The 23,815-nt window shown below is 42.2% G+C and overlaps 1 protein-coding gene across 6 annotated transcripts in view; it reads left to right on the plus strand.

The window, feature by feature from the left end:
• Window positions 1-22,798, plus strand: part of IFTAP (intraflagellar transport associated protein) — a 68,914-nt gene extending 46,116 nt beyond the window's left edge. For all 6 annotated transcript variants that reach the window (XM_084776192.1, XM_084776197.1, XM_084776196.1 and 3 more), the window contains 4 exons: window positions 348-419; window positions 2,026-2,092; window positions 12,910-13,049; window positions 22,557-22,798. In XM_084776192.1, coding sequence (XP_084632318.1) covers window positions 348-419; window positions 2,026-2,092; window positions 12,910-13,049; window positions 22,557-22,721 — 444 coding nt within the window. In that variant the 3' untranslated portion in view covers window positions 22,722-22,798. The remainder of the gene's footprint in view (window positions 1-347; window positions 420-2,025; window positions 2,093-12,909; window positions 13,050-22,556) is intronic.
• The last annotated feature ends 1,017 nt before the right edge of the window (window positions 22,799-23,815 follow it).

Raw genomic sequence — 23,815 nt, forward strand, 5'->3', positions numbered from 1 at the left:
GATTCACTCTACTGGTGATGACTGAGATATATTAAATATAGAGGGGCCTAGACTTGCTGTCTTGTCCTCTTGTAGCTTGAAGACACTGTAGCAGCAGTCTCTGATTTGTGCATCAGAGTTTCATTGGGGGCTGCCCAGGAGGTAGAGCAGCTGTTGGTTTTATACACAAGCATGCTGGCTTAAGTCATCTGCTGAATGGTGGATGAGACTAGGATACCAGAGCTGCAGTTAGACTCACAGAAACCTACCCCCTCACCACTGCTGTAGCTTAGAGAATCTTAACTTTGATGGATAGCTAGGAACAAAAACCATTACTTCCTGTCTGTGTTTGCTTACTGTGTTTTCAGATAGTGATCGACGAAGGCCATAAAGTTGGTAGCTGCCTTCAAGGTGATATGACCCGGGCTGGAAAGGTGAAGGTAAGGCCTAATTCAGTTATCTGCCTTAGGAAGAACACACTGCAAACAAATGAACTACATTAGTACCTTTTCTGTTACTGTGGTGAGTCACCGTGACCAAGGCACCTTTGAAAGAGAGAGTATATTTGGGCCTATGGTTCCAGAGGCTAAAAGTCCTTTGTGGCAGGGAGGCATAATGACAAGCAGCAGGCAGCAGGCCGCCCCGAGCTCAAACCCTCAACCTCAAGCAGGAAGCAGAGAGAGTGAGCTAGAAAAGACAAGGCTTTTTACTCACAAAGCCTTCTTCCAGTGACAAGCTTCTTAAACTTCTTCCAACAAGGCCTAAAACTCTCCAAACAGCATTACCCACTGGGCACCAAATATTCAACTACTAGAGCCTATGGGAGACAGACAGCTTGTATTCAAACTACCATACAAACCAATAGACAAAAACTAGATTCTTGCTTTCCTTTGTATCAAACTGGAGGAGGACTCACCAGATTTTATTCTTGAAAAATTTCTCTTTTAAATTGGTGTTGGAAGATCTTGAACTGTTTGTGTTTGCTGGTCCCTAGACATTTTCCCTTTAAGGTTTAACAAATGGAAAGGGCATTTTAGCATAATTGCTAAGAAAAAAGATGCTATAATGAAAGCATTTCTCAAATTTTAATATTGAAACTGTCCTATAGAAGATGAATATTGCTTTTGAGCTTGCATGCCACATAATAGTTGCATTTATGTGCTTAGAAGCATGGAAGCTACCACATGAACTGTCTGTGGGGCTAGCATGGTCTGCCTACTACATATTCAGCTCAGGATAGGAAGACACAGGCTGCCTTGCATTGCAGTTAAGGAATCTGTTTATAATCTTAAGGTATTTTGTTAAGTCTGTGTTTAGGCTGTGAGCATAAAGTGGATGGTGACCTTTACTACATGCCATGTGCCAGCATTTTCTTATTTGCACTCTTTGATAGTCCCCTGAGATGAATCCATTTGTTAATCTAAAATGCCTCACTGTCCATGTGCAGTGGGAAGTGGTATTCTATGTGAAATAGTTCTTCATTAAGATGCTGCTATTGGGTCAGGGAAGGTCATTTGCTGGGCTTCCTATTGTTGAAGTCATTCTCTGAAAGAGAGAACACTTGATATTTTGCCCTGCTTACCTCTCCCATGATTTACCTGGGCAGGATGATTTTTGTTTTGAAGGAACTTTTCTTTCCTGCTTCCTTTTGTTTCCTGTCTCTGATTCTCTAGAGCGCTATAAGGAAGAATGCTATGAGGAACGGTTATAGTGTAGCACCACCACCATCACTGGTTGCTTGAGAAGCAGTAAAACCCCAAACCAGGAACCTACCGTCTCCTCTAATAGTGGTGTTAAAAATTCTGGGAAGAAAATTTGGGACAGAGTCTCTTCCAAGAAACCTCCCAACCTGTGTTCCCCTTCGCTGTAGAGAGCAGACTACAGTTGTAAAGGTCTGAACTTGCAAATGTCCAGCTTCCTTCAGTGGGTCCTGGAAGTTCACAGGGCAGCAGATCCAGCCTTCAGCTGAGTGCTGTGTGTAGGTCCGTCACTGTACTGCCTGTCTTCATGTCTAATACACGCAAGGTGATCTCCGTCTTCTTGTAGGTAGACAACTTCCTAGACTTGGAGGATCTGGACTTGGAGGAAGAAAGTGAGCCCCAGATGAACCAGGGTATGTGCTCTCTGTCTTCTCCATGTGTGAACTCTTTCTAGAAACTACAAATGATTTGTGTTGCTTCATTGTTTTTTTTTAAGCAATTTTTATCTTCTCTCCTGATGTTAAAAACAAACAAATAAGACAAAAACAAAACAAACCAACAAACCCTAAAGTTGTGAAATTTCTTTTTGAAAAGCAAAAACTTGTATTCAATTGGTCAAAGCCTTTTGAAACCTTTGGTCTAAGTGAAATAGAGCTATCCCTTTGCTTTCCCTCAAATTCAGAATAAACTAAACTATTAAATAATGGCGTTACATACGGCTCTTTATACAGCCTTTGTCTTATTTCCCAGAACAGTAGTTTTATAAATTGATATTGTTTTAAAGGAAAATGTAAAAGAGCAATGATCACAAAATAAACAATAATAATATGCAGAATTTTGCCTTTAAAGTTTATGAAATATGTAAATGAACATGTGTGCTTTTTCTGAGTTCTTTTCCCACAATCGAGTGGAAGAGGCAGTAGGCCAATCCACTGATGTTCATATGGAGGATTGCTTTCTTTCCTGGTTAGCGCTTTTGTATAGGCACAGGTATATTTCTTTAAGGGACCTTTGGGCTGGGGAGATAATAGCTCAACTGATAGTGTGCTTCCTCAGAACACATGTCCTGGTGTCTGTCCCCAGCCCAACATTAAAACTGAGTGTGGTGGCCCCTGGGGTAATATTAGCACACGAGGCTCAGAAATTCAGGTCATCCTCAACTACACACCTGGTTTGAGGCTAGCCTGAGCCTCATGAGAACCTGCCTGTAAAAAAGGCAAGCAAACAGTAGCAGTAGGGACAGCAGAAAGCTCTGGCTCATTACTGGATATGAGAGGACATCTTGAAGGTGACCTTTCCTGGTGCCACACTGTTCAGTTACAACCCAAGTTACAGCTATGGCTGGCAGAAGAGGTTTACTTTCAACCAGATGGGCATTAAAGATGGGCTGTGGATAGGTGATCTGGGGTAGCAACTGCTTGTCACTTGATAGCATACAGAGGCCACTGCCCTAGCTTTTTGGGCTACCTGAATGGTAAAGCTTTGGGAATTTAAAGCAGTTAACATGTTTATTCTGCTTCTGAATACCATAGTGCTTCACTGGAGGAGTTGTTTCTCAAGTACCCATTAGCCAGAAGACGGGGAGACTTGGAAGTTACTCACTGCAGCGGGATCAGAGATTGAGAGAAAGCACATCCTTTGGGGAGCTATGGCTGACATCAGACCCCAGTGATTCTGAGTTTTTGTAAGGCCTTCTTAAGGGAGAGCCAGGAATGGTTACGCACCCCTTTTTTGGTTGATTTTGAGAGTGAAACTGGCTTTTTTAAATGTAGACTCTTATGTTTTATAACTACAAGAAAATCTAACTTACTAATTATTTGGTGGCATCCCATGAGCTGGATTTTAACTATTCTGATTGTACATACTATTATTTGAGGCTGATACTTTGAGACTGCTGGTTCTCGTTAATATGTAAAACATTTGCAAGATAAATGCAGTTTTATGGGTGAGTGGGAGAGTGCCTGTGTTGGGCATTTTTGTGATGCACTTTCTCACTTCCTGCTAGCACTGAGAAGGTCTGTACTTGTCATCAGTCATATGGCCTGCTGTTCTTTTGCTCTCCCTAATAGAAGCTGTGGATAGCTGAGGTGAGTCTCTCTGAGTGGTGGTATTTGGCAGTTTTTATATCCTGTAGCATTTGAGCTACAGCCACAGACAAGACTGCAGCTGCAAATGGCACACGCTGGAGTTGTAGCTCTCTTGCTGGTTCTGATGAGTGGGCCCCTTTGCTCTACTTGTTGGTTCAGCTATTCTTGTATAGGTCTAGGATCCTAGGATCCTTAGCTTTATCGGTGTAGACCCAGGGTGTTGGCATGCCTCAGGCCTTGGCAGGGCTGGCGTTTTACCTACAGGGCCAAGAGTATCTGAGAGCATCAGCCTCCCAGGTTTGAAAGCTCTCTAGAGCTCTTTCAAGCTTTTTGAAACTGATGTTTTGCCAAAGAGTGAATATACTTCAGGAGCTGCAATGATTTCCTGGGCTCGTTGTGTGGTTACTGTGTATTTTTTTCAAGGTGTCTGTAGTGTTCAGAACAGCCAGTATAAGGATCGGTGTTATTATCCGGCTGGCTGTTCACAAGCCAAATGCTTAAGGCTGCCAGTGCAACATAGTATAACAGCTGTTAATTAGGGAGTCACATTGTCTTATCCTCAACGTCTTTGCTTATTTGTGGGGAAATGATCAGGATTGCTTACAACAGGACCCTAAAGAGTGTATCACTAATGCTAATAGTGATCTGTGAGCCTTTAACACTGTTTAACAGTGTTGAACATGAGGCAAGTATATCAAAGAGAGGTGGGTCCCCTGCTTCTATCTCACACTGACATAAACCAGTGTGGCCAACAAATTTAAATTTTTTTTTGTGTGTGTCAGTATTTCCTATTATTTGTGGCATTGCTTTCTTTAAACATTTTAAGTATGCTTTTCAGTTTCCTTTTTTAAAAAGTTAAATAAAAAGATCTCACTGGTAGCGTGATTCCAGAAATTAGATAGCAGGAGGTCTTGCATTTGTGTATAAACAGTTACTGAGGCTGAGCCAAGTCTCAGTGGACTCGAATGAAGTAGTTAAGGGTCTCTTGTGTGAAATGATGTGTGCATTGATGGCTGACAGTCGACTCCGTCTGCACTGATCTGTTCTAATCACCGAGAAGACCACCATGGTTTCCCAATTTTCATAATGTACAATCTGGGTCACTTGAAGGGAAGAAAGAAGTTAAATACTTTGTGCCAAGGTGAATTTTAGTTTGTGGCCTAATTTGTATTGCACTTCAGGAATATGAGCAGAAGGCAAATATTTGTATCAGATGGGAAATGTGACATTTTTAAACAGGCAAGTTGCTCATATCATTTTGGCAGCTGAGAAGTTTACTGATTAGATTCTGTTGTTATTGTCTAAGCAACAGATTTGCCTCGGGCAACAAGGAAGCATGTTTTCTATTGTTTTTTCTACCATTGATTTTTTTTTTGTTGTTGTTGTTCACTGTATCCACACTCATAAATATTCTCCAAGATTCAAGAGCATGGTTCCTTTTTAGTGTTTGCCTTATCATTTTGACAGCCAACGAGTAGTACTTTAGTCAGGTTTTGGCAGAACCAACACAATGCAGTGATATGAGTGGACTGAGAGTAACCTTTACTACAAGGTTTGGTGCCCTGTGTTCATTGGACTCAAGTTAGTACCTTTTCCTGTTTTGAATTCAAGATAGAGTAGTTAACCTGGTGACTACCCTGCCTCAGACAAGATGGCTCAAATTGCTATACAACAGAATTATAAGTTGGGACACCTGCAGTCATTACATGGAGGTCATTAGAGTTGGAAGGCTGAAGACTGTTAGTTTTCTTTTGGTCTCTCAGTTTCAGTGCAGCTGGCTCCAGTGACTGCTTCTTAAAGGTCCAGTTCTCATAACTACACTTGCACAGACAGTTATCTTCCATTGGGCATATTTACACTGTGGTTCATTGTGTAGGGTTAGAAGGGGCACCAGTTCCTGCTCAATAGCTGCAGCCCTATTTGATTTTTAAAATAAAAAAGTATTTTATTGAGATATAATATGATTGCATCATTTCTTCTTTCCATTTCCTTCCTCCAAGCACTCTCATATATCCTTGCTTTTTTTTTTTTTTCCCAAATCCATGGCCTTCTTTTTTGTTGATTGTTGTTATGTACATATATGTTTATGTTTGTATTTCTCAATACATAAGTACAAACTGCTCAGTCTATTATTCCACTTGCTCGTATGTTTTCCGGGCTGACCATTTGATATTGGATAAACAATTGGCATGCTCTTCCATGGGAGAGAAAAGCTATCTATCTTGCTCTCAGTGTTCTTTCATTGCCTGTCGTTATTTGTGTAGTAGGGTGAGCGCCTTGTGGTCTCCCCATCTGCTTTGGATTGCCTCTTGTTGCCCTTGTTCAGTTCCTAGTTAGGCAGTTGTGTTGCTGAGATCGTTATGGGCGTAGCTTCTCACTTTACTGAGTCGGCTTTGTTGACTGCAGTGGACTGCTCTCTCTTGGACTGGTTCCATTCCCTCGTAGTGGCTCTCCTTGGTGGGTATACCATGGCTCTGGCATCCCCAGCATTTTGGGGTCTCCAAGGCAATCCAGGCTTCACCTTCACAGCTTCACACAAAGGCCTCTCTGGACCTCAATGCAGGGACACCCATGACACACACCTGGCCTCAGCAGCTTTTCTTAGTCATGGAGGGAGATTCCATAACCCCTTTCTTTTATCCTTGACTCTAAAGCCAGAAGAATCACGTGGCCAAAGCTGCCAAGTTCTGCTGCTCCTTGGGGCTGGACCATGCCTCCCCCGGACCTTATTCAGTTACATCTTCATCAGCTTTCTGTTTTCAATGGTTTCCTTCACTGCCTAAGCCTGGCTGTCTTGAAACTTGATCTCTAGACCAGGTTAGCCTCAAACTCAGAGCTCCTCTTGCCTCTGCCTTAGGAGTGTTTGGATTAAAGGTGAGCACCGCTGCACCTGACTATAAAATTTTCTTTAATTCTTTTTCACAGTTTGGAGGCTTAGCTTGGTGGGATCTTGTTTTGAGGACACCTTTCCCTTTATTCCATTAACACCAGGCTTTTCTTTAATCTGTTAATTTCCTTGAACACAGAACTTAGCTCCATTCCACTTTCTGTACCCCTTTTCTCCTCAGATTGTACATTTTATAACTCTCCTTGCTCAACCTGCTCCTTTTTATTATAAATCTACAGAAATGTGAACATTAATAACCAAACAACAAAGTCAGTATAAGGCTGTTTTGAGATTTTCTATGCTAATGCAATTAATCCAAAACCTCTTCAATTTAGCCTCAGGCAGAGTTTTTGAACAAGGGCATAAAGCAACCACTCTCATCAAAATATCATAGGAATGATCTCTAGGCCGCATATTAATATTCTCCTCTGAAACTTTTTGAGCCATGCCCCCCCCCATTTAAATCACCTGCAGTACCACTGTCTTCCATGCTCCTACTAATATAGCCCATTAAGACTTGCTTAAAACATTCCACTACTTTCCTAACCCAAAGTCCCAAAGTCCACATTTCTTCAAACAAAGTCATGGTTAGGCCTAAGAGAGCAGTACCTCAGCCCTTCGTCCCAACTACCATCATATGTTTTCTATTGCTGTGAAGAGACACCATGATCATGTCAACTCTTAAGAAAGGAAAACATTTAATTGGGGCTGGGTAACACTTTCAGAGGTTTAGTCCATTACTGTCATGGCAGGAAACATGGTGCTGAGAGTTCTACATCTAGATCTACAGGTAGCAGAAGTGAAAGTGACACTGGCCAGGCTTGGGCTTCCGAGACCTCAAAGCCACCCCTAGTGACACATCTCCGACAAGCCATATTTACCCCAACAAGGACACACTTCCTAATAGTGCCACTCCCTATGGGCCTATCTTTATTTAACGTACTGCCATAGTATTTAATAGGACTGGGCTTTATAACTCTGCAGTTTGATTGGTTGTGGCTTTCTGTAATGGTCTCCATGTGTTACAAAGCTTATTTGATGAGGGCTGAGGGCTTCACTTACCTGGCTAGACATTGGAAAAAGATGTGTAGGGTCTGACTGGGTTGAGAAGTTGGAGCCCTTGTTGATTTTTATCTTTAATTTCTTCAGCACTTGTAGTTAATTTTGGTTATTTTGACTGTGTGCATACAGATGAGGACATTGGTCACTTTTAACAAGTCCTCGTTCTATCTGCAACATTAAGCAAGTTTAGGGATCACTGCAAAGGACAGGTGATTCTTACTTAACAAATATTTAACAAATGTAGCTTGTCCCTGGAACATAAGTGAAGGGATAGTGTTAGGAAAACATGGTCTTTGTTTTCTGCAGCTAAACTGCTGTGGGTCTTTAAGAGCTGGAAACATTGTATGCATAATGAAGGCAGTGCAGTCCATAGTATCTAGTTGTCTGCAGTCTCATCTGAGGTGTTGTGGGAAGTGTTCAGGGGCACTGTGGGGTTGATAGCGTGCATGGTACTTAGTGTACACTCAGTGTGTTCAGACCAGTGCTACAGTGAAGCTGCACAATATAACATAGGCAAGTACCAGGAGTACCTTGGAATTTGGCTTAATGTTTGGACATTGTGTCTTAAAAAGCCTTTCTATTGCCAAACTTTTCACAATTCCCGCATTTGGTTACATGACTTCATATAGGGTTGCAGCCCACAGTTTAAGACGCTGTGGTGTAAGGAACTGTATACATGATCTTCCCATGCTTGCCTAAGATGCACGCTCCATCCAACTTAAAGTACCATTCTTTGATGGCTTCGCTGTTTACTAAAACTATTAAGGAAGGAGACAAATGTGCCTGACAATGGTCCTCTACCCCCAAGCCTCTAGTTTGTATTTGCTTACTTATCTATCTCTGAAAGTATAATTGGGAAGCCATGTTAACCAGAAGAGAAACCCCCTCCCCCATACTTATTATTGCATAAAGAAATTTTCATCTTCTTCCTGAGAAGGGAGCAAAACAGGGAAGATAATTCTATTTTTTAAAAAGTAGTCCATCCAAGGAAAGGAAGAGTTTTTCTAGTCAGATAGATTGGGGAAAGAAACTAGGTATATGCAAGGGGGGCGGGAGTGGTGGTGGAGGATCATGCTGTTGGGACTTTTGTGTCTTTTTTTTCTGGGTGTGTGCAACTTTCTCAGAGTAGACATACTTTGTATGAGCCCATCGGTTCCCTATCTATGGATCTCCACTGAAAGGACACATCAGACAACTTTTACCTACATAGCATTGTTGCAACTCTATTTTGCTTTTTACTTTAAAAATTTTAAAGGTGTATTTAAAAATGTTTATGTGTATGGATGTTTTGCCTGTGTGTATATTTGTATACCATATATGTGCATTGTCCATGAGGCTGGCAGAGGGCATTGGCTCCCTGGAACTGGACAAGCAACTGATTGTGAGTCTCCATGTGGGTGCTGGGAAATGAATTCCAGTCCTCCCTTAACCACAGAACCCTCTGTCCAGTCCCTGCTGTTATGTTTCTAAAGCCTTTTAGCTCCATCGCTTCCTAGCCTCTGCTTGTAAACCATACATGCCTTGAGTTGAAAAGCCACTATGACTTTTAGACTTATTTTTCAACTCTTTCCCTTTTGGGTAGATCTTGACCCCTTAAGATACAAGCTGACTTAGGAGCCCTCCAATGCTTTAACATAGTTGAAAATTTATCTGGACTTTGTAGTTTTTCTTAGAGCAAGGGTTGGAGTGATATTAGATGGATCCTTGAGGATATAATCTGAGAGTCCCTGGAAAACTCAGAGGACCCCACATCAGGCTTGTTGATATTTTCACTGAATTTATAAAAGCAAGGTTTGGAAGGATACCTCAGGGTGAACCAAGGTGTGGCACCAAACTATACTATACCTATACTCATCACTGCCACACATTTATAGTCAAATTTCAATTTTAATTGAAAAATATCCCTAATGTAGAATTGAAAACCATTACTTTTACTAAACCTCTAAAATTATTCATCTTATGTTTATATGTATGATGCTTTACCTGCACGTCTCTTTGGGTGTCACATGCATGCAGGGCATGGAGCACAGAAGGGAGCATCCCATTTCTCACGACTGGAGCCATGTCGGTGCTAGGTATCAGACTTGGTCCTCTGGAAGAGCAGCCAATGCTCTTAACTGCCCAGCCATCTCTATAGCCCCTAAATCATTCACTCTTAAGTGTTATTGATCAGCTTTAGCGATCTTTGAGTTGTTGACCAGTGTGACTAAATACTGGTAGATAAATGATATCCATTGTTTCTAAATATTAGAACTCTTCAACATATACTTGAGAGTGAGAATTAACCAACCACAACCAGTTTTGTCAAGCAGACACAAGATTTACTTTGGGAAGCTGTCATGCTTCTACAGTGCATAACAGCTATTGATGGCGTTCAACGTGTAATAGCTGTTGGGTTGTGTTAGAGATGATAAATAAGATTTGATTCTTATTGTAGATTTAGACTGTTAAAAAGACCACTTCAGATAATTCATTTCTCATCATGAGTGAAATTATACCCCCCCAACCTCTGGGAAATATGAGTGTGTGTATATATATATGCGTGTGTGTGTGTGTGTGTGTGTGTGTGTGTGTGTGTGTGTGTGTGTATATGTAACTGTGAGATGGCTGGAAGATGGGCGTGGTTCTCTATCCTAACAGATGTCCTACCACGTTCTTTCTGTCAGTGTTGTTTTACCTTTTATAGCTCTGTAAGTCTTAGAGTCAGAACAATTCAAATTTGGTTTTGATTTTTCTCATTTTGATTTTATATGTGGAAAGCATTTACCTGTAACAACAGTTGGCTTTTGAAGGGATGGACTGCACTTGCCTTACATCACCCAAAGTGTCTAACTGGTACACGGGCTCTTGATAGTTGCTGCTCAGTTTACATTATAATGCAGGAAATTCATTTTCTGTATCCAGGTATTGGTTGAGAATTCACCGTGCCTAAGGTGCTGTATTAGCCCCCGACAGTGTGCATTCTTGAATTTATCCTTACCCTAGAGAAGACATGACAACAATTGAAGATGCTGAGGATGTGGAGTCTTTTTGTTTTGAAATAATTGTTCCCATGACAGTAGAATTGCTATAAAAGAAATCAATTTTTTTGTTGTTGTTGTTAAAAATCTTGCCTTCGAAGAAAACAGATTAGGGCTGTAGAGCTTCAGCAAAGGACCTGCACACGTGTCCTGCTTGCCACACCTTTTGTCAGACAGATCCATAGTCTTAAATATAATCCAGGAGAGCAGAATTGATTCTGATTTCACAGTAGATCTAGTGTTTGGACCAGTAGCCAACTGGCCAGATAGATGCTGTTCTTCACTGAGAGGCCTAAGCATTTTCTTCAGTGGTTGTTGGCAGACCCTCACCAGCCTTGGACCTATCCTAGGCTTTTACATGAGGGAGCTCAGTGTAGGAGGCCAGTTTCTCTCCCAGGCTTAATGAATTTAAACATGTTACTTTCTGAGCATCACATGTTTGGAAAATGTATTTAGTGTTGCTTGCTATATTCAGGAGCTACAGGTGATGCTTCTTGGCTCTGAGCGTAGACAGTCCATATAATGAAGCAAAAGCTAAACATGCAATAAAAATGCTCACTTAAAAAAATGTATGTTACTTTGGCTGAGGTCCAGGCTCTGAGGGTGGACTGCCGACTCTGCCTTTTTTTTAATTTTTAATTTTTTCACTTTCCATCTTGATTGTAACCCCCTCCTGATTCCGCCCTCCATCCTCATACCCTCTCCCTCCCTCCCCTAGTCCTCAGAAAGGGGAGCCCTCCTCTCCTAACATCTGATTTCAGCCTATCAAGTCTCGTCTGGACTGCCTGTATCCTCCTTCTCTGTGACCTGGCAAGGCTGCAGACAGCATAGTCTCCTTGTGGGTCCCATAATATGGGGAGTTGGTACTACTCCAGACATGGGCTCTGGCCCCCACACATTGATCACGTGCCCTGACTCTGCCTTTCTGACTGTGCGATCCCAAGTGAGGGCTCTCTCAGTATGTAGAACCCATTGCCCAGAACACGAGCTGTTGGAGGAGTAGCCATGCTGGTGCTGGTAAAACACTGGCACATCTGTGTGTGATGTTGTTATTGCTTTGATTGGTGCCAGTTTTGAGATGATGGTCTAAAATTCCAATAACCAAGCTCGGTAGAACCTCCTTCTTCACTGTCTCCCCACCTCAGTTCCCAGTCTCCAGACAACCTGGCTCTATGCTGTTTTTTTAACAATGAAAACACAGCAGGGACTTATTTTTGTGAGTATGATGGGGGGATGGGTGAACGATGTATTTCAGAATAGTCTCAGTTTTTGAATATTAGGCTTCTACAGTTATCTTCCTATATATTCTGCTATTGCCATTAGCCCAGATACGCCTGTTGCTAATTAATCACTTCCACTGAGAACTTAATTAGTGGCTTAATTAGAATCGTCCTCTAGTAGCAGGCAGCAGCATCCCATGCCAGTTCCAAGTCGTGGGCTAGCTCTCACTAGATCCGTGGATATCATAGCAGTTCAGACAGAGGCGGGAAGCTTTTGTGCTTCTTTCTGTGGGTCTGTTTGCTCACCTTAAAGAAGCTTGCAGAAGTTAGCTGGCACCTGTGATACATTCACAAAGTGTCACACATGTGAAAACAAGCCGACAGAGCCACTTACAATAAGTCCACAGGGAGACCAAGATTGGTTATTGAATTTTTGTGATTGTGCTAAACAAGCAGGAAACATGTTGTTTGCAAGTGTTGAAAATGAGCCTGTGCATTCCTCACATGACAGAGTATTTCATTTTTCTGCTGAAAGTTAAAGTACTTTCCTTCTGGCACCCTCATTTTGTAATATATATGTTTTTGAAATATTGCTGCATTGTTACAGAATGAAGTCTGCACTCCATTTTCTTTCTCTTCACCCCCCCTCAGGAAACTATGGGAAAATGAGGCAAAAGGAACATCTTCCTATTTTCCTGTAGCAGTAGAAAGGGAGTTAGGCTTGAGAGGCCTATCACATCACTCCCCAAGCCTCCTTCCAACCTTCCAGATGGACTCTACCCTGCAACACGACAAAGGTGGCTTCTATTATATAGAAAGGGGACTCCTTTGGGTCTAGTTCACATTGTGCAAGGAGCCGGCTTTCCTCTGTTTGGATTGTCATGGGCTTTTAGATGACTTGGAGAGATGATGAGCCTCACAAGAGCATCAGCTGAAATCTTTTGTATCCAACAGATCGGCTGCTCCTTCCAGGTGAAGTGGAACAGGCTGTGAGCACCAGTGTCCCTGCTTCTGCTCCCTCTGGGGACCTGCCTCTCACCTCTGAGGTGGAGCCAAAGCCTGCCATGGGAAGAACACAGAAGCAAACTGAAGAGGTACTCCCCAGGGAACGCCATCATGACAGTACCTGGGTTTTGTCCCTTAGGGGAACCCCTATACTTGCATGGTTTCGGATCTTTCCTTGGTTTGCGATAATTTAGAGTTCAAGTTTTATACTTCCATCTGTCTTTGATTTACACAGAGCAGTGGTGTTTGCATATAGAGACATGTTTTACCTCACAGTAGCTCTGTGTAGGGACTGCCCAATAGATGAAAAGACAGTTTCCATCTCTCTTCTGGTCTGACCTGGCCATGATTGTCATTTTTGAGGTTCTGTAAACCTTTGTATTAGATAAAGTAACGCCAGGCTGGAATCAGAGAATCCCAATCTGAAACCCATGTCTGGAAGGAGGTAGAAGCTCATTTCTTGTATTTAAAAATTTATAGAGAGCTCCTACAGTGAACAGGTAGGTCAGTTTGTCAGAGGTCAAAGGCTCTCACTTGAGTCCCGTGGCCACTGCTTTGTAATTGTTCATATCTGAGCATATAAAGGAAGGCTGGGAAATGTCACCTACCCATCGTTTTCAAAAGTGAGGGAACGCACTCTCCACCATAGCTTATTCTCCCTAAAGTATTGCTTGAGAGCCATTTCACTCTCATTTTACAGCTCTCCTATAAACAGTTAACACCTACACTGCAGGTGGTGCTGGGGAGTAACCTCTTAGCTTGTGAATATAAAGGGGTAAACACAGGAGGTTGCTAAGGGCTCCTTATTAGTGCTTGCTAATCAAATCTCTAGGGTCTCTCTTTGATTTACAGGTACTCTGGTAATTGTTATGGGAGCAGCCATTCAGTCAGATCTAACATAATGCATTTTAGTCTTAAATGGTCCTTTTCCTTCTAGTACTTTTGTTTACTATATTGAAAAGTACACCAAGGTGCTTGCAGGCTTGCACTGAACTCCCAAATTGGTTACTAGACAAATCAGTCAGGACAGCCACTTTCCAATACGCTCTTTAAATTATATATTATATTCTCTGAGCTGTAAGAAGCTAAAATTACAGGGCTTCTCCAAGCAGGGATCTGTTTCCGTTTTAAGACTTGTTTATATTTTTGGCTAGTTGTGGCCATATAAGTTGCTGGGTTAGTCACTTAACAAGGTGCCTAGTACCTTAAGAAATCTAATTAATTAAAAGTCAGTTATAGAAAGTGTGTGTGTGCGCGCGCGCGCGCGCGCGTGTGTGTGTGTGTGTGTGTATATATATACATACATATATAAGTATATATAATAGTAGAAATTATTATAAATTAGTTTCAGATAGTGGTTAAAGATGCTTATTGTAGACTCTATCTGATAGCCAATTAAACTCAAATTACGACTATGATATGCAGGGTCTGGCACATAGTAGGCAAGCACTCACTCATTCCCCCCATTTTAAAAATCAATTCTTTTTTTGTTTGTTTGTTTTGTTTTTGTTTTTTTGGTTTTTTGGTTTCTTTTCTCCTTTATTAATTTATTCTTGTTACATCTCAATGGTTATCCCATCCCTTGTATCCTCCCATTCTTCCCTCCCTCCCATTTTCCCCTTATTCCCCTCCCCTATGACTGTTCCTGAGGGGGATTACCTCCCCCTCTATATGATCATAGGGTATCAAGTCTCTTCTTGGTAACCTGCTATCCTTCCTCTGAGTGTCACCAGGTCTCCCCCTGCAGGGGACATGGTCAAAGGTGAGTCACCAGAGTATGTGAGAAAGTCATATCCCACTCTCCACTCAACTGTGGAGAATGTTCTGTCCATTGGCTAGATCTGGGTAGGGGTTTAAGGTTTACTGCCTGTATTGTCCTTGGCTGGTGCCTTAGTTTGAGTGGGACCTTTGAGCCCAAATCTGCCTATCATAATGTTCTACTTGTAGGTTTCTAGTACCCTCTGGATCCTTCTACTTTGCCATTCTCTCATGCTTCTCTCATCTAGAGTTCCACTAGAATGTCCTCCCCTCTGTCTCAGTTTCCTGGTAAGTGAAGGCTTTCGTGGGACATGCCCCTTGGGCTAATATGCAGATATAAGTGAGTATATACCATTTGAGTCTTTCTGCTTCTGGGTTAACTCACTCATTATGATCATTTCTAGCTCAATCCATTTATCCACAAATTTTGGGAATTCCTTGTTTTTAATAGCTGAATAGTATTCCATAGTGTATATGTACCACAGTTTCTTTATCCATTCTTCTATTGAGGGACACTTAGGCTGTTTCCATGTTCTGGCTATTATGAATAAGGCTGCTATGAACATGGTTGAGCAAATTTTCTTGTTGTGTGCTGGAGCATCTTCTGGATATGTGGAAAAAGTCAATTCTTTGAGACTCTTGTGAAATGCATTTTTATTATTTCATCTCCAGTTCCTGACTTCTCCTAGGTTCACCCCTACTTCCCTAATTGCATGTCTACTGTGTAACTTGTGCTGCACGTGAACGTGGCCAGTTTTCTTGCCTCAACCTCCCAAGTAGCGGGATGATAGGTTAGTACCACTGTGACTAACTTACGCAGTTTTTTTTTTTAAAGAACTAAGTGTTCTACCAGAAAATGTGAACATTTTCAAGTGTTGGAATCAAATTAATATGAACAATTTTTGTGTTGTCAAGCTTGAGGGCTATCTGTGACTAGTTTTTGGTGCCATTGGCCTCTCCAGGCTGATGCTTTGTACGTAGGCTTTATTACTTTCTGTCGGTTTTGTTTGCAGTTGGGTTTCACTAGGTAGCACGGTTTGCCCTTAGGCGCAAAAGTGACAGGTGTGTGCTACCCTACCCAGTTGGGACATTTAGGTGTAATCATTATTTGTTTGAGCGTCTTTTCAGAACTGCCTGAAATCACAACACTGAACCAACTCTGCCTTGGATTAATAGAATAAATCTTATTTTTGACCACATAAATCATTAAGTGAATCCACTGTCTCCACTGGCAAGCGTCTTGTGAGGGACCATCAAAGAGCCTGTGGAGGATAGAGCTGGTAGCTACTTTCCGTTACTTCAGTCTGAAAGCTGAAATGTGTGCTGCTACTTCATAATTGCCTTCTCAGACCCCACAACTCTCTGATATGGATTGGGGCTGCTTGATCCCCCCCTCCCCCAATTTTTTTTTTTATTGGTTTATGTATGTTCAATTTCCCCTTAGAGAGATAGGCTTTTTTTCCCCAGACCTCCAACTTCTTATTTGTCAATAAATCTTTTGCCTTGCTTCCTTTGTTAGGAATCTTGGAGCTTTCTAGAACAAGATGAGTTTATAATATTGAGTGGGAAATTGTGGTTCCCGGTAGAGACAGCCATGGAAGAGGTCAGGAGAGAAACTTGAGGTCTCATGTCTCCCACTTCACAATGGGATTCTAAACATTTCCCTACTAAGCTTGTGTATTTACTGCATCACTTTATGTTCTAGCCTGTAGCTAAATGCCACCATTATTGATTTGAACATTAGTTTTGTGTTCCTTAATTTGCCCATGTGGCATTATGAATGAAAATGCCTCCTTCTTTAGCAGTGTCTCTGTAAGAATCAGTCACATGAGCAATTTTCAGGAAACTCAAAGTTTCCGAATAGTACACAAATTCTATTCCCTTGGTAGTCACAAAAATTTTTTCAATTAGACTTGAAATTAGACACCTGAAATCCACACATTTCTCTTAGCTCCTTAGGCAAAAATAACAAGTTAATAACTTAATTCACACTTGTTTTTGTTTAGCAGCAGGGGATTTGGTGTTGTATAGCAACGATTCTTGTCTGAAGTAAACCAGAGTTTCAATTTGTAGGTGAAGCTTTGGAGCCATATAGCCTAAGATCCAGAAATAAACCCACCTTGACAGGAGAAAGCTTCCAGGCTGCTACAGCAGTTAACAGCTAGGCATGCAGCCTCACTGTGCTTGAAGGGGCAGCATTTGGAAGGTCACGGTGCTGTTTTCTAAATGGTGCAGCATACCTCCTTGTACTTGGAATTGCATATCCCTGCCTTGTCATTCACTCTGGCATGTCTCTATAAGCTTATTTTACTGTAGCATAAAATGTCAGAACGAGCTCAGAACCAGACACAGACAGGCAACAAACATTTACTCAATAGGCGGGTAAACCATTTCTTACTACTAACTGGGAGCGACTTTGTGATGCAGTCACAAGGCTGAGGTCATCATGGTCTGTCCCCCACAGGCTCACAGCTTTGTATATGTGGTCCCCAGCTGGTGGTGCTATTTTGGGGGACTTGTGGAACTCTTGGGGGTTGGGCTCTAGATGGATGAAATAATGCTATATATTGGAGGCTATATAGTCCAGCCTCACTTCCTGTCCTCTGTCTGCTTCCTGCTGTGCATTGAGGGAAACACACAGCTGCAACACATCCCCACATGATGCCACCAAGAACTGGCTGACCTTTCCTTGCTGCTTCCTTTCTTCCCTTTGGAATGGGCATGCTTACTCTGACACTACTGGAAGTGTGTAACGTCTTGACTTTATAGGGACTCATAGTTTAGAGGTGGTCTGAGTGTCAGAAGAGACCCTGCACATGCACTCTTGAATAGTCATGAACTGCTAAGGACTTTGGGGCTTTGATGTTGGACTGGATTCATTTTACATAGAGAAAGAATAAGCAGGCTACCAAGATGAGACTTGATAGCCTATGACCATATAGTGGGGGAGGAGGTCTCCCTCAGTCATAGACCTAGGGGAGGGGAATAGGGTGAAAGCGGGTGGGAGGGAGGATCGGGAGGATACAAGTGATAGGACTGCAATTGAGTTGTAATCTGAATAAATTAATTAAATTAAAAAAAAAAAGAAATATTCATGAGCCTGTGAGGCCAGGAGGGACGAGTCCTGCTGTGAATGTGAAGTGGGTCACGTAGATTTATGTCTGAACACTTGGTCTCCAGCAAGTGACACTGTTTTAGGAAGTTTTGGGACCGTTGGAAGGTAAGAGGAAGTGTGGTCACTGGAGGTGGGCCTCAAGGTCTTATAGCCTGTCCCCACTTCCTGTGCTTGTTGTCCTTCCTAATCCATGCAGATGTGACGAAGTGGCTGTCACATGCTCCCTTCACCACGGAGCTACCTGCTGTTGTGCCTTCCCGCCGTGATAGGTTGCGCCTCTCAAAGTTTGAGCCAAATTACAGGGCTTCCCCTCTGGCTGTTTTTGTCAGGTATTCCCTCAGAATGATCCAAACTGTAACACTGCCGCAGTGTTCTTGTCTGCTTCCTCTTCTCTTGGCTCCTTTCCCGTAATATGTCACAATGTTCAAGTCTCTCCTCCCATCCTTGACAAAAAGGGGACAAGAGAAGGAAAACAACCTTCTGTTCCCTTGGACCTTCCTTTGGCTATGGATGTTTCTCGCCCTCTTTTCCCACTCAAATTTACTAGTGCTTCTAGTTGGGTTCCTTTAGTTTCTACCCAGTTGCGTTAGGGGCTCTGCTTCCTCTCCTCTGTTCGGTGACCTGTTGCCTTGGCCTTGGCCGCCTACCTGAAAGTGTTCAGGATGAAGATACCAGCCATATAGCTCAGGGTCCGAACCCAGTGTTTCCTTTTCTGTATTGATGGAGAGTGGAGATGTGCGCCTGTACAGCCTTGCCCTACACTCCTGCCTTGCTGGCTCTCTTCTCTGTTGTTTGTGGAGTTGTTCTTCGCATCCTCCTTTGGAGGATTTTTGTCTCCCCACTCCTAAGAAGCCAGTGTTCCCCAGGCGCCTGTCCACATACCTTGTAACTCTTCCCTCCCGGAATGCTTGAATCAATTTTCATTTTACGTTCTACCTAATGTGCTTATGTATCTAGACAGGCACGGCTAGCTTCAGGTTCTTCTCCCCTCAAGCTTCAGATTTACATATTTAATTATCGTTCGTCTTCTTCATCTTCCAGGATCTTCAAATTCAGTGCATTCACAGCTGAGTTTCCCTCCCTGTGCTTTCTCCTCTGCCATTTCTGGGTCAAGTCCGTCACCAAGTGCTGCTTATTTTCCTTGTTAAGAGCTTTTCCTCTCTTTTCTGCCAGTGCGTCATTGTCCTTGTCTCTTGCTTAGACAACTACATCAGCATCCCGAGGAGCCCTCTGACTCCAGGCGCAGCTCTCTGGATCTACCCTCAATTTAACCTTCAGTGCGAGCTGCTTCATTCTCATCTCCAAGATGACAGGCCACCTTCCATTTTGGTGCTGCTCATACCTGTTCCATTATAGGTGCTCATTAAAAAGGTTGACTAAACGAAGGGGTGCATACACAGCCAAGTGTCTGCCCTGCTTTCAAACAATTTCTCAGAGGCTTTTTCTCATCTATAAGATGCTGCTGCCTTGCCATTTCTTGCCCTTGCCCCCCTTACGGCTTACGTCCATTCAGTCTGAACTGCTTTCAGACATGCAATTCTGAATGTTATGTTCTTTTCCTGCTCATGAAAACTTTCCTGTCTGCAAAGCTGTTCTTCACCCATCCTGTTAACTAATAAACCTTTTAAGATTCTCCTTAGATATTTAATAATCTCTTGATTCCTTCCCAGCCCATTCCAGTCTAATCTATGGTAGATGTTCCAAACTCTTAACATCCCACATTTCATTATTGTGATTTGTTTGCACTGATCTATGTTGGTGGCTTTATGCAAGACTTTGTGTCCTACGACCTCACACAATGGCTAGGATATGTAGGAACATGAACATTTTGGAAAGAATAAAAAATGTCTGAATGACTACAGGACACTGTTCTCATACGTGGACTCAACTGAGCCACACTGAAGCACATCTCCCAAATAGCTTACAATATTTTTAGGATTGTATTTTGGCATTACAAGTATGAAATTATGACTATGTTTAGTTTCTACTGTTCTGTTTCAGCATTTAAATCATTTTCTAAGAAAATTCTCTAGCAATAGCTGCTATTAACAACCCTTAGTTTCTAAGTGACAAGCTTTATATATCTAGGTATATTTTTATTTTTAAAAGTTTATTATAAATAATCATTGTATTGGCAAGTTTATTAGCTTTCAGAAAACTATTCTTTGCTATTGGTTTTGTTAATTCAAAATGTCTGTAGAAAATTATTCAGCACAGTGAGAATTCAACTATTTTGGGGGAAAAAACTCTTTTTCCCATTTAAGGGAGAATTTCTTTACCTATAGTACCATAATGTTAGATATTCCAGTTGCGCTAGTAATCAATTATAAGTATAGCAGCTTTTTATCCAGTTGTGTTTGGTTCTATCCTAGATCTCTGGGATACTGAGCCTCTGGGTCCTGGCAGTGTCAGGGATGGGATCCCTTCTGTGGTTTCTAGTAACTAATTCTTAGTAAGTATTATTGAGTGAACAGGTAAAGGGGAGGGAGATGGAAATATATTGTATACAGGGAGTAGGAAGAACATGGTATGGGACTTGTTTTTTAGAGTCATAGGCCAGCCTCACTGGGAGGTGGATGAAGGCCAAGTGTCTGCATGTGGTAAGAGTGGATGGATGGTTCAGAGGCTCAGGGTAGGATTCTAAATCCTAGTGTGGAATGTGAGATACCTGCAACTCAGTGGATGTGTGGTCACTTGCTTTTAGATGCGGGCATAAAGAGCTTCAAGAAACCCCTGAGACAGAATACATTCATAGAGATGGGGTTTCCTCTGCATCTTGGCAAAGATAGTGAGAATCAGGTGTCTGTATAGTTAGGATGGACTACAGCCCGCTCTGCAGGCCTCATTAATCCTTCACAAAGTTGGAGGTGGCTTGGACACTTGCATTCTGGACATGATCATCAAGTGTTCTTCATTGGACCTAGTCTTGTTGACAGTGCCCTCTGTTATTTGGTTGTGAAGATAAATTTAATTACAGAAAGTGATCATGGCACATCAGTCACTTTCTTCTGTGCACTAATTTGCTTCCTGTGTGCAGCTGCTCTTCTGAAAACAGTCATGACCTTGCATGTAGCCTTGAGTACGTTTTCAGTGGTGGCTGTGAGACCTCTACAGCTTATTCAGAAAAGGTCTCTTCTCCCAAAGAACTAGGGATTGGCTGATTTTTCTTGTGTTTTTGAAAAAATATGATTTCATTTGAAGCAGATTGTTCTGCATTCAAATGTGGCTTCTCTTCTTTGCCAGCCTCTGGCAAGTTCTGAAGCCTTTCAAAGCGTCATGACTGAAAGGCCGTAGTGGGTACCAGCAAGGCTGATGGAAGTTTACTGTTGATAGCCATGTGGCTCTTGCTTCTAGGGCAGGCCCACAATGGGAAATCATTCGGGGGCAGCTCCTGCCTTTCCTCATCAGGAACACCGAGGAGAGGACCAGGCCTCTGGAACTTGTTGGATCACAGCTGCTGATTTTACTGCCACAGGCAGTGAGTGGCTGGGAGTCTGCTCTGAGCATGACGCAGCTCTGCTTTTCCGATTCTCCTTCCACTGCAGCAGCAGTGCAGAGATTCTGAGCAGTGGGTTCCATCTTCACACAGGCTGCAGAAGCTACTGGGCAGATCAGCTTCCACGCAAGGACGTTTAAAGCTAGCATGAGCTAGCTTCTAGGCATGTTCTTTTTTGTATAAGCCATGGTATTCAATTGTTTCTGCACCACCATACAGGGTTGATGGAAGTATTGTGTGATTTCATTGGCTTCAGGTGGTATTTTTTAGGGGGTGATTTAGTGAGATTTAAGGCATTTTTTTTTAAATGTTTACTGGAACATATACTGTTTTGAAACAAACACAAACAACAACAACAACAACAACAAAAAACCCACCAAACTTTTTCCCCAATCTGAGAAGCAAACATAGGGTCTTGTGTGTGCCAGGCAAACACTCTGTCAACTAAGCTACACACTCAGTGCTGGGAAATGTGCGTTGAATGGCTCATCCTTTAGAAGGTCTTTAAAACTCATGAATGTATATAAACATGTGTGAAACTATCACCTTTCTTTGCAGCCACTCTGACTTGCAGGTGTACAGATGTAAAAAGGAAAAAATGGAATGCTGGACCTTTAAATTTGATCATATGTGTTTTAATTCCTTCTGTTATTAGATAGGTGTTATGAGTATTATCTCAAGTATAGTAAATGTAGTGGGGGGGTGTTGGGGCCTCCCTCCGGAGACAGGGTTTCTCTGTGTAGCCTTGGCAGTCCTGGACTTGCTTTGTAGACCAGGCTGACATAATGTGTTTTAAATTTGATTTTTAAAGATACTCCATTAACAGGTATTTTTTAGCAAATGGTGAAAGGTTGGTAAAGATCTTAAGGCGTAGTTCTTGTATTTTAATGGAACATCTAGCTTTTCCACATGCCTCTATCTCTGACAGTACAGTGTGGCAAAGAAGAAACAAATGTGTGCAAAGGAGACCTGATTCCTGCCTTGAGGGTAGAATTAGTTAATGATACTCATTCAGATACAGCATGATACAAATGGGACATATTAAGAGGCTTGAATTAGGTCAAATTGAATAATTGAATTTATTTCTTTACTTAAAAACAGCTTAATCAGCTGAGTGAGCCGAAAGTCTAAAAAAAGGTTCATTAAATATTAATAGGCTGTTTATGTTTCAACTTTATCTTCACTTCAGTGATTGTGTTTCTTTCTTCCTTTGGTACCTTTTAATAGATACTTGGAGATGAAGTTCAGCCCTTCTCTCTGGATGAAGAGTTTGATTATGACAATGTGACTCTCACTCCCAAGTTTACTGCTGAAGAGATTGCAACCATGCAAGATCTGTCCAAGCAAAGGAGAGTGGATACCAATACAGACTCATGCGAGCTCCCAGACTGAGTTAATAGATGTCTTTGTGTTTAGTTTTATTTTGTTCATACTCCAGCAACATTAGAATAAAGCGTATGCCGACCTACTCCCTCTGTGGAAGTGTGTACGTCTACATTCATCTGTCACTGCTGTTTGTCAGTGGGACACAGAGCAGCCACGAGTGGAGAGACCCTTTCCATTTCTGAATTCTCCTCCGTCCCATTGCTGTGTCCTGTCTTCCTGGTTGGGAAGAAGGGAGAGTGAAATAAGGGCCGCAGCATCTGCATTTGACGAGGAAGCTGTACAAGGGTACGGGTGTGTTGTCCTATTAGAGGTGGTGGACAACGCACATTCCAAGCAGTACCATAGTCACTTATAAACGTAGGCCTTTGGTCCCCTGTGTCCAGAGAGGATGCTGTGGGTGTGGTTCGGGAGAAATTCAACTTCATTGAAAAGGAAAGCACTAAAGATCAGATTTTGACATCACACATGAAATTCTGGGATTGAAAAAAAGTTACCATTAAGCTGTGCATGATAGTTAAAAAGTACAGCAGGTAGTCTCTGTCTCTGGAAGTTTAGACTTGGAAAAGCAGAACACCTTAGAGAATGTAGAATGATATTGTGGGGGCGGGTGAGAGGGCTTGTTGGGCAAGCCCGGTGACCAGGGTTTAGACCTTGAAGCCATGTAAAGGAGGAAGGGGAGAAATGACTCCATAAAGCTGTCCTCTGACCGCCACGTGAGCGCCAGGGATAATACACACCCGTACTCACCATCCTCCCACTATTAATAAATGAAGCGTTAAAAAGTGAATCATGGAAGAGAAATTATGCTGGCTTCTCATAAAGTCACTAAGGGAGCAAGTAGAGAGAGGTGAAGGCACTGAAGAAGGAAGGGTAAGGCGGGTAATATGTGTGGAAAAGTCCATTATTGAAGAAATCAGTAACAAATGCACTTGCTGTTCTTTTCTCTTATGTAGACTTTAAGTTTTAGTGTAGTCTTAGGAAGTGTAGTTGCCATACACTCCCCTTCTCTGGTCCCCCATGGTTAACACCACACACCACAGAGCGTGTTTGTTGCTTCTCGAGTTTGGTTCTTTGCTATTGCTGTTCTTTCTTCAGCTGTA

The sequence above is a fragment of the Acomys minous genome, assembly GCF_964271855.1.
Source record: "Acomys minous genome assembly, chromosome: 3".
Classification (NCBI taxonomy): Eukaryota; Metazoa; Chordata; class Mammalia; order Rodentia; family Muridae; genus Acomys; species Acomys minous.